The sequence below is a fragment of the Centropristis striata genome, chromosome 16 (assembly GCF_030273125.1).
Source record: "Centropristis striata isolate RG_2023a ecotype Rhode Island chromosome 16, C.striata_1.0, whole genome shotgun sequence".
Classification (NCBI taxonomy): Eukaryota; Metazoa; Chordata; class Actinopteri; order Perciformes; family Serranidae; genus Centropristis; species Centropristis striata.
The window spans coordinates 26,504,812-26,520,929 of record NC_081532.1 but is presented as its reverse complement, the minus strand read 5'-3'; the positions used below and the strand labels follow the sequence as shown (position 1 = coordinate 26,520,929).

Below are 16,118 nucleotides of genomic sequence, written 5' to 3'. Positions count from 1 at the left end.
ATCTTTCTGCGGGAACATGCATAATTGTAATCATCATTATAATAATCACCAAATCATAATTATGTTGTTCAGAATTATACTATCACTGATGACATTTTAACTTCCCTTAATTTGTGTGATTGGATTAATTTCATGCCTCGTGAGTTAACACACAACCAAACTGAACGATCTCTGCAGGCTTCTGTTTCCCCGTTCAAGTTTGTGGTTTGTCTTCCAGATGTCTTCCGTCATGTCCGACCCTGGTGAGCCTGAACCTATCAGCTAACCCGTCTGTGACCTCAGCAGGACTTCACAACATCCTGACGGCTCTCAGAGAGGCTGGGCGACCTCTGAGCCTCCTAAACCTTCAAGGTACAATGTGTTCAGTGTGTGTGTATGTATGTGTGTGTGTGTGTGTGTGTGTGTTTGAGTCATAAGTCACAGGCAGTCTGAAACCTGGTGTTGCCAGACTCATTCATGAATGCATTTTAGTCTGGGAAGCTCTTAGTTCATTTTAGGTTTCTGACTGAAAATGTAATGTGAGGTGTTTGCTCTCATTTAGCTCTCAAAGTGCACAAGATCGATGTATTTTACTTAAAAATTTACAAAATTTTCTCCCCCAAAAAGCTGTGAACCGAGGGGAAACACTGCTATGCCTATATTTTTAAACCTTCTGATCAAATATGAAAGTCATAAAATCAAGTGCCATAACTTGTATAATGTGGGATATACATTACACAACAAAAACCGCACCAAAATAACGCCACAAGTAAAGCAAGGCGACATGCCAATCGGACAAAGCTCGTTCCAAACTTGGTGAGCATTTGCTTTGACTTTGCTTGAGCCTGAGAGGAGAGGCCCATTTTTTTAAAGTTGTGCTTACAAACAGTAAGTGACAACTCTGCACAGTGTGCTTTTAAGTTTAATGTTCTGAATATATTATATATATTATAAAACTTGGATAAGGAGGAGAAAATAGCCTTTATAATTTAGATATAACATGTTTTTATTAGGGCCGGGACTCGATTAAAAAAATAATCTAATTAATTAGAGGCTTTGTAATTAATTAATTGAAATTAATCGCATATAAATATTTGACCTGAGAACAGTGAGAAGTAATTTTTTTCACATGGACTTTTAGTATACCATTGAATAATGACTGAATACATAAGCTTAAGCAACAAAAATATTGTTTATTTTTGTTCAAGTCCAACAGACCAGTGCAATTTTTGCCATTAAGTGTAGCAATAGCATATTTAGAAATATAGTACATTTCATAAATTCAGGTAGCCTATAGGTAGGTAGACCTTCTGTAAACTATAATACTTTGGTTTTTTAAGTAAAACACAATCCACGCTAGCTACCACACTAGCCGCTAGCTGCTATATGTTTAGCATTGAGGTGATACTTGAGGCTGGATGTGCTGCGGTGATATGTGAATTCCTTGTTGCATAGCAACACAACCATGCTCTTATCGACGCTTCCATCCGTTGGTTTTTAGTAACTAAATGTCCCATCATCCACGGGGCCAACCAAAGCGTCTCATCAGCTTCTTCCTTCATGTTCACTGTGGTTTGTTGTTGTCTGAACTCATCAACGCTAGTTGGTGCTCCAGTATAATCGGTCCTCCTGAAACTCATCCAGTGAGAAACGTTCCGCGGTGCAAAAATAAGTGTGATTAAAATGCGTACATTTTTTTAACGCGTTCATTTTTTTGTAATTAATTCATCTTAATTAACGCGTTAAAGTCCCGGCCCTAGTTTTTATATTTTATATATATTTTTATACTTTTTACATTTCTACTTGTTTGTATTGTAAATTGTTAGTACTTTATTATATTTTTTACATGTTTATTTGCTTATATTTCTGGTTTATACTGCTGTTTACTATTTAGTGTTTTCTGCTATCCACTTTGCTGCTGTAACTCTTTTTTAACCCGTTTTGGGACCAATAAAGGAAATTTTAATCTTAACTAATGTTAACTGACGGATACATTTTAGACTTTAAGTAATGTTAGTTTAAATGTTATTTATTTATATACTATTAAACTCAACTATTTAATGTTTATTGTTATCAGGCAGTGTGTGATGTTAAGAATATTTCTTTAACATAACTTCTAGAAGCTGTAGTTAAAATAAGCTTGTTGTTGTTGCGCCCTCAGGCTGTGAGGTGTCTGGTCCCTGGGACAGTGCAGGTCTGGATGGTTTGTCCGAGCTGGTCCAGGATCTCCGTCTTTGCTCTCAGGGACTCAACAAGCTGGACCGTCACATCTTGAAGCAGAGCTGGGGCAGCGGCCGGGCTCGTGGGCACTTCATCGACCGGAACAGCCAGTGTCTGCTCTCTGCTGCAGCCTCCTCGTGAAGTCGGGGGGAATCGGTTGTGGCAAATCGTTCATCACTGACACTGACTTTTGAGCCATGTGAAAACATCAAGTTTTATAACGAGAGTGCAATTCCTTTATTGTTTCCTTCAGTGAGCAGGGATCGCTTGAGGCTGCGTACTGGAAATGAGCCTCCAGAATCACACAATGCAACTTTAAACCTGCAAAAGACGCAAACTGCTTTAAAAAGAAAGCAGGGACATGGCATCTACAGACATTCTGTGTAAATGACTGATTTATATGTTTTATATATGTTGTACGTCTTTTTATGTGTATGTGTAAGTCTCTGTTAGCAGTGTGTTTTGTGTATGACTTGATATGTGTTAAAAAAAAAAAACAATTAAAGTGACTCATGATGCTTTTGTCTAAGATTTTTTTTCTTTTATATCATAAAACATCGATTGCCTGAATCTCCTACCTTTGTGGTGTAGACTTCAGAAGTTTGGTTAACTCTATCAGTGTATTTGTTCAAAATTTAAGTAACATTTGAACCTTTTTTTGAACATGTCTGCATCTGATCATGTGACCATGTCAACTCACAATTACATAAGTACAATAATAGACACATTAACAAGATAACACCCTCCTCACTATCGTACTACCCTTGGTCAATTTTCCTTAAAATACAGAGGATCAGCACTCTGGAATGATCAATTTAATATTTACATCCAGTTTTCCCCTCTGAATACATACAAGAGCAGTTTAGTGGCTCACACACACACATTTCTTCACTTTTGTTTTATTTTACTTTTAATATTATAATTCTGCTTAATTTTAATGTCATTTTTTTTCCTATTTCATAATTACTTGTTTTTAATTTAACTGTAGGTAGAGGCCTGTAGAAGCCCTTTTGAGTTTCTTGCGCTACCTTGCACCTTCCTTTTGTTGTTATCTCTTTATCCTTGTCTTTTGTCTTATTGTGCAAAATAAAAATAAATAAAATAAAAGATTGCACAGCTTAGAGGGTCTGAGGTTACTGGCAGTGCTCCGTGTACTACAGTGAGCTGTTCTCACATGTAAACCAGCCTGTGTGACCCATTTACCACAAACCCTCAAATAATAGGTTGGTCTAGTTTTTACCACTGTTTTTGGTGAGAACACTATTAACATAACCCAACTTCCTGTTAGAGGAAGATAACGCTGCTTTTTTTCTTCTTTGTTTTTTTGGGTGGAGGGGGCATCCGTCCACACTTAAATGTTTCACACAGACTGGATCCCACAAGGTGTAGTTTAAATTATCATATTTGCTAAAATACAAAATTAAATGCAATCTATTTCTGTTGAAATGCTGAATGCCTTTTTGCAGTTGCTGTAATTTGCACTTTGTATACTCTGTTGGTCATATTCAGTGGTGAAAGAAGTATTCAGATCCTTTACTTCAGTAAAAGTACTAATGCTACACTGTTAAATGACTCCACTACAAGTAAAAGTCCTGCATTCAAAACTTACTGAAGTAAACATACAACAGTATCAGCATCAAAATTTACTTAAAGTATCAAAAGTAAAGCTACTCGTTATGCAGAATGGAGCCACTCAGATTTTTTTATATATATTCTAAATATATTAGATTATTTGTATAGATGCATTTATGTAAGCAGCTTTTAAATTTCCTCGAGAGGGCTCATTTTAACCACTTAATATGCTGTTCTGAGGTTTCATTTTAAAAAAAAACATCACTTTAAATTTATCTTGATTTTCACATCAAAAGTAACTAAAGCTGTCAGCTAATTGTAGTGGAGTAAAAAGTACAATATTTACCTTAAAATGCAGTAGAGTAGAATTATAAAGTGACATAAAATGGAAATACTCAAGTAAAGTACAAGTACCTCAAAGCGGTGTCGAACGCAGAGCTAAGGTCGAGTAGAACAAGAATGGACATTTTTTTGGAGTCTGTGTTTATATGTAGATCATTTAGGATTTTAGTAAGTGCTGTTTCTGTGCTATGGTGGGGACGGAAACCAGACTGATAAGTATCTAAGAGGCTATTTGACGCTAGATAATTCTTGAGCTGAATGTAAACTGTTTTTTCAAGTATTTTACTGAGGAATGGTAGGTTGGAGATGGGCCTGTAATTTGCAATGACACTTTGATCCAGATTGTTTTTCTTCAGAAGTGGTTTGATGACAGCTGTTTTTAGTGATGTGGGAAATATACCTGACTGAAGAGACGTGTTAATGATATGTAAAACCTCTGGTGCTAAGCAGTTAAAGACTTTTTTGAAAAATGCAGTTGGGAGAGGATCCAGGCAGCAGGTGGAGGACCTGAGCTGACCAACAATATCACCAAGTTCTATCAGATTTAAACAGTTAAAATGAGGCATGACACAGGTGGAGTTTCTGGAGAAAGGAATGGCAAGCTCAGTTGTAGGTTTTAGGTCAGTAATGTTTTGTCTAATAGTAATGATTTTGTTATTAAAGAAAGAAGCAAATTGATCACATTTTACTGTGGACAATATTTCTGAAGGAATGGTGGAAGGTGGGTTAACAAGTCTGTCAACAGTGGAGAAAAGCACTTTACTATGATTAATATTTTCATTGATGATTTTAGAAATCAGTCATGTTGGCCTCACAGCTCAGACCACAGAGGTGGTCCCCCTCACCCAATGACTCACATTCACACTTGTGAACCTACACTTTGTGTCTCGTCCCACAATGAATATTCATAGAATTTGCGTTGCAACCATTTATTGATATCCGTTCGTAGGTACAGGAATGGAAAACAACATTACATGCTTTGCAGAGTAAATAAAGGCAGAAGGAACAGAAAGAAAACTGAAAGAAATGATTATCAATGCATACACTGTCACGGATATTTATTCATTTCAGTTGATTGCTCCTCATCGTCTGGATGAAAGAGCAGGTCTTCCCACTCCTTTGGCCTAAAGGAGAGAAAAAATAAAGATCAAAACAATGAAAGTGTAATCGAGAATCAGTGGTGGAAGATACATTAACCCTTTGTTGCCCAACATATTGACACCCCTTCTAATGCACAACATGGGTCAAAAATTACCCGCATTCATTTCCCATGTTATTTAATGCTTGCTGTATGTTTCTGCGCTCTATCTTTTGATATCAACTTATTTTATGGTTGAATATTCTAAGTATTCTTTAAATATTTTGTTTTTGATAACAGATCATTATTTCCATTTTGCCTCTCATACTTTATGAAAAAAAATGTTTTTGTATTATTACATAGCTAACTACTTGGCTAAGTAGCTTGCTAAGCTAACTACATAGCCAAGAAGTTAGATAAGTAGTTAGCTTAGCAAGAAACTTAGCCAAGAAGTGAGCTAAGTCGTTAGCTTAGCAAGCTACTTAGGGATTTTATTAAAAAAAATAAAATATAGGAAAACATAAAATTAGGATGTATGATGATCAAAAACAAACTAATTGAGGAAAATCTGGAATACTCAATGATGAAAATAATTTATTGCAAAGATATAGGACATAAAAACTCTGCCAGGTCACTTTAGACCATGTTGTGCATCAAAGGGTTAAACACTAACTCATGAATGAATGTGTTTGATAGTGATTGTATGTTTTGTGTACAAAATCTCAATCTGAAAAGATACTATAGCTGTTGAGATTATATATTGAGGTAAAAAGTACAATATTTTCCTCTGAAATGTGGTGAAGTAGAAATATGAAGTAGCATGAATTGGAAATACTCAAGTAAAGGAGAAGGTAATGGGGTAAATATAGTTGAAGTTACTTTGTGAAAGAGTGTTTATTACTGAATCATTGTTACATCTGAATAATGAACATTTTAACTCACTTGCAGGCTCCCACGTTGACGCAGATCGTCCTGGTGTCATCAGAGGTGGTGAGCTCCTCGACCAATTCTCCGAGGTGTGCATTCACAAATTTGCTGCACTTAGATTTCAAGAGGCCAATTTGGCTGCAGACAACGTGCAATTTCTTTGTCAGCATCTGTAAGTGTAGAAAATATGGTTATTGCTCATAATAACACAATACACCGTCAAGCTGTCGGTTTTTATTTTTATTTAATTTTATCTTACCGCTACAGTGGCATTTGACCTGGCCCATTTCTTCACCTTGTTTATAGCCCATTTGCACGCCCAGCACACACCTGGAAGCTGCAGATGAAAGTCACACATACTATAAATTAAGCCTGTGCATTGGCAAAAATGTGGTGATACGATAATAAAACAGGCATTATGATTATGATCATATACTGCAATAACTTGCAGTACTGTAAACTAGGCAATAGAACAATAAAATACAACATAATAGTTATCATATAGGCAGGTTGAGATCAGTAATGAACACTTAAAATGTAATTTTATCTACTAACATTCTATTTTATAATCGTCTATATTGTTTATAATTAGAAGGTGAAGGTAAAGTGTGAACAATAGCTTACATTAGAGAATAAAAGAATACATATTTGTCTAGCAGATTATTGTTTTTTCTTATTCCCAACCCCAGTTTATTACCAATCAGATTTATCTTGTCTATAAAATATTTTAAATATTATACTTAGCTCCTTCAGATGTTTATTCATGCTATATTGGTTATGTTTGTTTATTATCTGGGGTTAACTGGGCCTTTGGTCAAAGCAAGTTGAGTGTCCCTACTACAGAGACATGGAAAAAAAAATCTTCTTTTTGCGGCAAAATTTGGCAATAATACATAAAATAACACAACTTTAATATTTAAGCATAATGCAATATAATGCAAGATGATATATTGACATTTTTCCATTTTAGGAAAACTGTCCTATACAAAACCACCATATGCATAAAATCTGAGTTTAAAAAAAGTATTTTTTTTTTCCACTGTAGTCAGTACAGTGAGATCTGCATTTACATGTATCACAGCCCCTATAACATCCAACATCACAGCATCAACTACACTACCTCGGGTTATTGGGATAAGAAATAAAGTCAGGGTTAAAGATTTGATTAGTGTTCGGCAAAAAGTCTACTTTAGAGTATCAATGCTCCACTGTTACACTGGCTACCTTTTCTGCTACTCATCTGATATATTGATTGATTGATTGATTGATTGATTGATTGATTGATTGATTGATTGATTGTCTTTATTTCGAACATGCAAGCAATAAAAAAAAAAAACAAGTTTAAATATTAATAGATAAATAAATAAAAAACAAAACAAAAAAGCATAAAAATTGAAAAAACAGACACTTTCTGCAAGTTGGAAAGGAGGTAGGAAGAAGTAAAAAAACGTATCTAGTCCTACCCCTTAACGGGTCAGTATATACATACATATATGAATAATCAATATAGTCACATACAAATATTATAAATAATTATATATATACATATACTATAAACAATTTATATTACATTGTGAATACCTATACATGTATATTGTAAATTACTATATATATATGTAAATATTATAAACATAAATATATGAAGTTGAAGCTGAGTGTGGCCACGTTACCTTGCGGGCCTCTGCAGAGACTTCCATCTCCACCTGCTCCTGATCATCAATGCTGACCTGGTAGCATTTCCCCTGGACAGTCCAGACTGTAAGAAAAGACAAAACAAAACTGAAGAAACAGTTGAAATGATACGATTATATTCTAATAAGAAAATCTAAGAACATCAGCTCACCTGAACATGTCACAAGAACACACACAAGCAGGAAAGTAGATGTCTCCATGGCTGGCAGTGACCGGTGCTCTCAGAGTGTGTGTGCTGCTAACACACCTTTTCCTTTTATACACAGCAACACTCCTACAAACGCTCATGTGGTTTTTGTTTGTGACCACAACCCTCATATAAAACCTTCTGCACAAACCCACTCCTCAAGACCGTCATCTTCTCCTTTCTGATTCAGTATTGATGGTAATACAGGCTACTGTCTGGTCTTTATCTGTCTATACAGACTGAGAAATACATTGAGAAAAAGAAGATGTTATAAAGATAACACTGAAATTACTTTAATGTATTATTGTTTTACAGGCAGAAAATGTAGTTTTATTTCTTATATTTGTCTGCTGTCACTGTCAAATAATATATATATATGTATATATATATACATATATATATATATATATGAAGAAAAAGAAGAAGAATGTGCCATTTTTTTCTTATGTTTTGGGCCCCTTTATATGGTCGGCCATAAAGTTGAAATTATTTTGTTTTCAAATAAATCCTTGTGGTTTCATTTTCATTGTGATATGTTTGGAAGAGATTGATTAATAACATTTTGAGAAGATAATACACTTTATCTGTCAAGAATAAATCACATTGTCACAATCATTTTATAGTTAGAGATAAAAAATATTTTATTCCAACTTTATAGGCATGTACATTGTGAAATAAAGAAACGGAAACCCTGTATGTGTGGTAAGAACAGTCTGAGAGCTGCTCAAGACAAAAAAATAAATATGCTACAATGAATCAATATGGACCTGGACTCTGAACAGCTATTAAATCCTTTAATTATAACTGAATGTGAAGAAGAGAGTGAGTAAGTGAGAGTTCATCATGTTAGTTAGTGATTATTTTATGTATTTAAAAAACAGAAAGTGATAGTATGCTCATGCTTTGAGACGTATATTAGTTCAGAAAGTGTACAAAGACAATATTTAACAACTAAAAACACGGTTGGATTAGATCTGATGTAGTTCCGGTTGTGTTTTGGCCACATGCTAAACAAACACAACTGCAGAAACTAGAAGATGTTACCTTTTAGATGAAGCCTCAGGCATTGATTTCGGCATTACTGTTCTTCTGTTAAAAGCTTTGGCTCACATTTTTTTGGTCGGCAACCTTCACTAACTAAAGAGCCATTGTTGGCCAGAAAAAAAGAAAAAAGGTCAGAATAGAGCCACAGACCTTATTTTGGGCCTTACAATAAAGACAAAACAGCCTATTAAGTCAAAAATATAAATATATATATAAGTCTAAAAAAACTCTCTGAAATCTGAATTTGATAAATAAAAAGAGAGAATTAGGAGAAAAGGCTTTCTCCATAGTAGGTAAGAAACGGGGACAGTCATTCATATATTAACATGATGAGAGGGCTTTAAATATATTATTCATCAAGTTGTGTGTGTGTGTGTGTTCTTGTTCTTGTTCTTCCTACATAGTGAGGACCGGAAGACATTTTTAACCAACAGAGTGAGGACATTTTTTGCAAAGTGAGGATATTTCGGCCGGTCCTCACTTCTTTAAAGGCTTTTTTGAGATTTCAGACTTTGTTTTAAGGGTTAAAGGTCACATGATAATGATAATTAACTGAAACTGTATTGTGTGGTTACAAAACCAACTAAAATTATAGTGACATTTTTTAATGACATTTTCGTCTTTGTCAACTTTTTTCATACATAATGAAGATGTATCAGACAAAGGAAATAAAGGCAAAATTTACTGTGACTCTTTTAATCTCCCACCCAACAAATACGAAGTACAAGAATGTGTGTGTGTGTGTGTGTGTGTGTGTGTGTGTGTGTGTGTGTGTCACAGTCCCCCCCCCCCCCCCCCCCCCCCCCCTACTCTCTGTGGTGGTCTGCTGCTCACACCACGTGTTAACTCAGCCGGAAAATCTTCCTGTTCAGTTTGGTAAATGACGGTGGTTTCTGACTTGCAGAGAGCATGTGAAGAGTGATGATAAGACACTTCTCCAACACATGTAGCATGTATCTAAACCAAAATGATGGTCCTTGCAAAGATCAAACACCACATTTTTAAACATTGTGCCAAATACTTAAAGTATGTTTGAGGATACCCCATATCATCACCATAAGAGTGTTTGTACACATACTTACTTTTTAGTGGAGCAAAACTCTTGCCCACACTCCCTGTAAAATCTCTAATTTTGCACAAATCTAATCTAATCTCAGGGACATTTCAATTTAACACAGATCCTAACCAATGCAAAGTCATGTGACATTTCTTTCTAAAATGTTTTATGTGTGTGAGGTACAAAATTAGAACAAATAAACAGTAATTGATGGGGCATCCTCATGGAGAATGAAGTATAAGGATCATTGTGTTTACATAATTTAGAATATAAAAATAAATTCTGTTGGTGGACATATGTATGCATGTTTATGTGTATATAGTTTTGGACTAGGTAGATTAGATGCAAACCAGGAAATATAAGTAAACTGGTGTTTATAAAAGTCTCTCTCACTCACTCATTTTCATTTTCTTCTTTTTTTTTTTATTGTGCACTCAATGCAATCAGTTAAACTGGTGATTGCTTTTCTTTTCTTTTTTAATTACTTTTATTTGTTTTTGCACATTGACTCTTCTCTTACAACCAAACTAACATTTACATTTTCCTAAAACACAATAAGGGTTAATAACGGGTGTCACATTAAGATCTGTAATCCAACAGTCATAAAGTGTTCCTATGCATGAATTTTGAAACTGAAAATGATCGAGTATTGAAGGACCACAGATGCTGCAGAATTCTGCAGGTTATGACGTGACCAGTGTCATTTTTTATCTTTCCGCGAACACCATCATGACACCTTTACTCCACCTAAAAAAGCATTTCTGTGCATTCACTAACTTTAGCTTCACGGCAATAGTGCAGCAGATTCTGTGTGTGTTACTCTGCCAGATGTCAGGACACATTGTACTTATTCTTTCAGTGCGCAAGAGAAGGACATCAGTAAAAAGTGGTTTTCACAGGTTGCTAGAAGTGAAAAATGCAACACCACATGACGGACCACCCATCTCCTTCCTCTTTTACACCTACTGCAACCAGATTTAGCTTCCACTGCTCATCTATACACTCTTTCTCATGCATTGTGAGATGTTTAATTTAATTTTAATCATTGATGATTTTTAATCATTTTAGTATGTTTGAGGAGACCCCATATTATCACCATATGAGTGTTTGTACACAGTACTTGCTTTTTAGTGGAGCAAAACTCTTGTTATTCACTTCCCCACACTCCCTGTAAAATCTCTAATTTTGCACTAATCTAATCTAAGAGATATTTAAAATGAACACAGATCCTAACCAATGCAAAGTCACGTGACATTATTCTGAAATGTTTTATTGTGCGAGGTGCAAAATTGGAACCAATAAACATACATGTTTATGTTAATATACAGTACATATAATTTTGGACTACTTAGATTAGATGCAAATCAGGAAATATAAGTTGAACTGGTGTTTATAAAAGTCTCATTTTCATTTTCTAAAATGACTTTTATTTGCAAATTAACTATTCCCTTACAACCAATTAACATTTACATTATTCTAAAACACAATAAGGGTTAATATTGGGTGTCACATTAAGATCTTTAATATGATGTGAACGGTCATAAAGTGTTCCTACGCTTGAATTTTGAAGCAGATTATTGAGTATTGAAGGACCACAGACGACATCAGTAAAAAGTGGTTTTCACATGTTGCTAGAAGTGGAAAATGCAACACCACTAAACATGACAGACCAGCCATCTCCTTCCTCTTTTACACCTACTGCAACCAGATTTACCCCCACTGCTCATCTATACTCTCTGTCACACACACTGTGTGAAATATTTAACTTAATTGGTTTACTAACATTTGTATGGAAATATCTGCTGTGATGTCCCACATGTTTCCTTTAGCAGTATAAACCCTAAAACAACATTGTTCTTCATTAAGTACGGTAATGTATCTTTAAAGGTATGTTAAGCATTTATGGATCTCTTCCATTCACCAAAAGTGAGGTTTGTCTTAAACCAGTATTTATTGATTATTTTGGCTCAACAATCTATCAAGACATGCACATATTATCACCTTGTGAAGTTGTTTTATGTAAGCATGAATAACCTATTTACACACCCAGAGTTCATCTTGGTCATTTGGATTTTTGTTGATGTCCATCTGGTGAATGTAAGTCCAATATTCACTCTGTTAGATTTGCTATTGAGAGACATGTCTTTCTCTTTAGCTATGAAATGCTCCACCAGCAAGTCCCCAACTGGCTGCTGCTTGGTGCAGAGCAGGATGTGTACAGTGGGGCCTATATTAGCCTTTCTGTATTTTTTCCTATATTATATATGTCATATACCACTTGTGCTGTACTGTGTGTATCTCTGCATATATCTAAATATATTTATTCATTGATGTCCTTACAACTACATGCAACAAGTTATTTAAACTATTTAGACCTTCATGGTTGAAAAAGCGTGCTAAAGTGTCCTCTAGAGCAGCTATTCTCAACCTTGGGGTCCCGACCCCAATTGGGGTCGCGAGATGATTTCTGGGGGTCTCCAAATCATTTTGGAAGTCAGCTCTGTCTCCACTGTGTTAATGTGTTTTAGTCTTTTTGGTCATTTAATGTCTGTTTTTGGTCATTTTGTGTCTCCTTTGGTCATTTTGTGTCTTTTTTTGGTCATCCCACTTCTGACAGCCTTTGTATACTGGAACTCTTTGCTGTTTCAAGATATTTGGAAATAAATTATCTGTGTGGTTATCCCAAACAACGTGCAGCTTTTCACCAACTTCCACTCCTGCAGCTCTTTCTGCTGCCTTCTCTCACACCCCTAGACCCACTGGCAGGGGTGGAGGAACAGGTCTTCTTATCAACCGTGACTGGAAGTTCTCCCTCCATCCACTGCCACAGTTTTCTCCACGGTTCTTTGAATTCCACGCTGTCACCATAACCTCTCCCTCACCAGTAACCATTGTTGTTCTCTACCGCCCACCTGGTCCCCTTGGAGAATTTCTGGAGGAGCTTGACGTCCTCCTGTCAAACTTCCCTGAAGATGGTCCACCACTTGTCCTTCTCGGGGACTTCAACATCCAGCTCGAGAAGTCAGCAGACTTACTCCTTCTATTCTCCTCCTTCGCTCTTCTGCTCACTCCATCACCTCCTACTCACAAAGCTGGCAACCTCCTTGATCTCATTTTCACCAGGAGTTGCTCTACTACCAATCTCTCTGTAACCCCACTTCATGTCTCTGACCACTACTTTATCAAGTTCTCCCTCCCTCTCTCCCGACCGGACTGTCTGCCCTCACCGCTCTCTCTCTCCTCCTGCTCTGGTCTCAACTGTTCTCTCATCCCTCCCTTCATCGGACTCATTCTCACTTCTGCAGCCCAACTCTGCAACCGACACTCTCCTTGCCACCCTCTCCTCCTCTCTTGACTCACTCTGTCCTCTCACTCCTCGGAAAGTACGCAAATCCTCCCCTGCCCCTTGGCTGTCAGACTCTGTGCGTGCCACCAGAGCTCCCCTAACTAAACACCCTGAGGACCTACGCAACTACCAATCTCTTCTTGCTGCCTTCTCATCTTTGATCTCAGCTGAAAAAAGCTCTTTCTATCAGACCAAGATCCAATCCTCATTCGCCAACCACAAGAAGCTATACTCCATCTTTTCAAACCTCCTGGTCCCTCCAACCCCCCCTCCTACCTCCTCCCTCCTACCGACCCACTTTGTCAACCACTTCCTGAAAAAGATTGAGGACATACGCTCTTCATTTACCCATCCAGTCTTACAACCTGCCTCTCCTCCCTCCCCATCAGCGTCTCCCACACTCTCAGCATTCACTCCACTGTCTCCTCCTCAAGTGCTCTGCCTTGTAACCTCTGCCCGTCCTACCACTTGTCAGCTGGATCCTATTCCCTCCTACCACCTGTTTCAGTCTATTGCTCTGGATCTCCTCCCGTTCCTCTCCCATCTTATCAACATTTCCTTGACTACTGGCTGCTTTCCTAACTCTCTGAAGGAAGCAAGGGCGAATCCTCTCCTTAAGAAATCCACCCTCGACCCATCCTTAGTGGACAACTACAGACCTGTCTCTCTCCTGCCGTTCCTCTCCAAAACTCTGGAACGGGCTATCTTCAACCAACTATCCTGCTACCTGCATAGGCACAACCTCCTTGACCCTCACCAGTCTGGCTTTAAGAAGGGCCACTCAACAGAGACTGCCCTTCTCGCTGTGACTGAACAGCTTCACAAGGCGAAGGCGGCCTCTCTCTCATCTGTGGTGGTTCTACTGGACCTTTCTGCAGCTTTCGACACTGTGGATCACCAGATCCTCATCTCCACCCTTCACCACCTGGGAGTATCGGGCTCTGCCTTGTCTCTGCTTAAATCTTATCTCAAGGACCGCACCTTCCGTGTAACTTGGAGGGGTTCTGTTTCAGAACCCTGTCTACTCACCACCGGGGTCCCTCAAGGCTCTGTCCTTGGTCCGCTCCTCTTCTCGATATACACCAACTCCCTTGGCTCCCTCATCCACTCGCATGGCTTCTCCTACCATAGCTTTGCCGACGACACCCAGCTAATCTTCTCATTTCCCCAGTCCACCATTGACCTCCACATCACTGTCCAGAACACGGTGGTTGTCTCCACAGAAACCGCCAAAAACCTTGGCGTAACTCTTGACAACCAACTGTACCTCTCAACAAACATCACCGCCACTACCAGATCTTGCAGATTCTTGCTGCATAACATCAGGAGAATCCGACCGTTTCTCACTCAAAAGGCAGCTCAGGTCCTGGTCCAGGCACTGGTCATCTCACGCCTGGACTACTGCAACTCCCTCATGGTAGGTCTGCCTGCCAAAGCCATCCGACCTCTACAACTCATCCAGAATGCAGCTGCTCGATTGGTCTTCAATCTTCCCAAATTTTCACACACAACACCCCTCCTCCGCTCCCTCCACTGGCTACCGGTGGCTGCACGGATACGCTTCAAGACCCTAGCTCTGGCATACTCTGCTACTAACGGTTCAGGTCCTACTTACATCCAGGACCTTGTCAAACTCTACACCCCTGCCCGTCCTCTACGCTCTGCATCAGCCAAACAGCTGGCGACTCCCACCCTACGTGGGTCAACTCGCCTCAAAACCACTTCCAGACTTTTCTCTGTCCTGGCTCCCAAATGGTGGAACGAGCTCCCTACCGACATCAGGACCTCAGACAGCCTGTACATCTTCCGCCGCAGGCTGAAGACCTATCTCTTCCAACAATATCTCGGTTAAGTCATGGTCACCTAACCTAACATATAAAAATTTTTTTTAAAAATAAAAAAAAAATCTTATTCTTTTCTCTTCTTTTCTTCTTTAACATATAGCACTCCTTTAGCAATGACAGTTAGCTCTTAAAGTTATGTACTTACTTGATTCCTATGGTCTATGTCTAGTACCATCAGGTTGAATGCACTTATTGTAAGTCGCTTTGGACAAAAGCGTCTGCTAAATGACATGTAATGTAATGTAATGTAATTTTGTGTCTTTTTTTGGTCATTTTATGTCTTGTCATTTTGTGTCCTTTTTTTGGTCATTTTGTGTCTTTTCTGGTAATTTTGTGTCTTTTTCTGGTCATTTTGTGTCTTTTTTTGGTCATTTTGTGGGCAATTTGTGTCTTTTTTGGTCATTTTGAGTCCTTTTTTTGGTCATTTTGTGTCCTTTTTTTGGTCATTTTGTGTCTTTTCTGGTCATTTTGTGTGTTTTTTTGGTCATTTAGTTTCTTTTTTGGGTCATTTTGTGCTTCATTATTTGTCCAAAATTTGTTGTGTCAACTGAGTTTGTATGATCTGAACTGTGAGATTCTGTTCAGTGAGCGGGGGTCGCGGACAACATGCATGTTAAATTGGGGGTCGCGACTCAAAAAGGTTGAGAACTTCTGGTATAGAGTGGTGAAATTGAGAGGAAGTGCCGTATTGGCTGCCCTTTACACATGAAAAAAATGAATGGGTGCCCTCGATGGTGCCCCTTCATATAATAAATTATGATGATGTGCCCTCTAGTGCAAAAAAAAATCGATAATGTGGCGTTGCTATGACGAACAGCTACATCAAGTGG

General features: G+C 37.8%; 2 protein-coding genes across 2 annotated transcripts in view; one reads left to right on the top strand and one right to left on the bottom strand.

The window, feature by feature from the left end:
* The window catches only part of tonsl (tonsoku-like, DNA repair protein), a 32,559-nt gene extending 29,263 nt beyond the window's left edge, over positions 1 to 3,296 (top strand). The window contains exons 27-28 of the mRNA XM_059354064.1: positions 218 to 351; positions 2,141 to 3,296. Of these exons, the coding sequence (XP_059210047.1) occupies positions 218 to 351; positions 2,141 to 2,340 (334 nt within the window). The 3' untranslated portion in view covers positions 2,341 to 3,296. The remainder of the gene's footprint in view (positions 1 to 217; positions 352 to 2,140) is intronic.
* Positions 3,297 to 5,030: 1,734 nt separating this feature from the next.
* Positions 5,031 to 8,045, bottom strand: LOC131988574 (uncharacterized). The gene is made up of 5 exons (XM_059353717.1): positions 7,962 to 8,045; positions 7,789 to 7,874; positions 6,378 to 6,455; positions 6,134 to 6,288; positions 5,031 to 5,237 (listed from the first exon to the last, which is right to left on the bottom strand). Exons 1-5 carry the CDS (start codon positions 8,008 to 8,010, stop codon positions 5,162 to 5,164), a joined length of 444 nt encoding a protein of 147 aa, XP_059209700.1. The 5' UTR covers positions 8,011 to 8,045; the 3' UTR covers positions 5,031 to 5,161.
* Between the last annotated feature and the right edge of the window lie 8,073 nt (positions 8,046 to 16,118).

Coding starts and splice junctions, on each gene's coding strand:
- LOC131988574 (XM_059353717.1), bottom strand. CDS start 8,010: ATGGAGACATCTACTTTCCTGCTTGTGTGTGTTCTTGTGACATGTTCA. Junction 7,875..7,961: donor TGTTCTTGTGACATGTTCAG/GTGAGCTGATGT, acceptor CTTTTCTTACAG/TCTGGACTGTCCAGGGGAAA. Junction 6,289..6,377: donor GGTCAAATGCCACTGTAGCG/GTAAGATAAAAT, acceptor CTACACTTACAG/ATGCTGACAAAGAAATTGCA.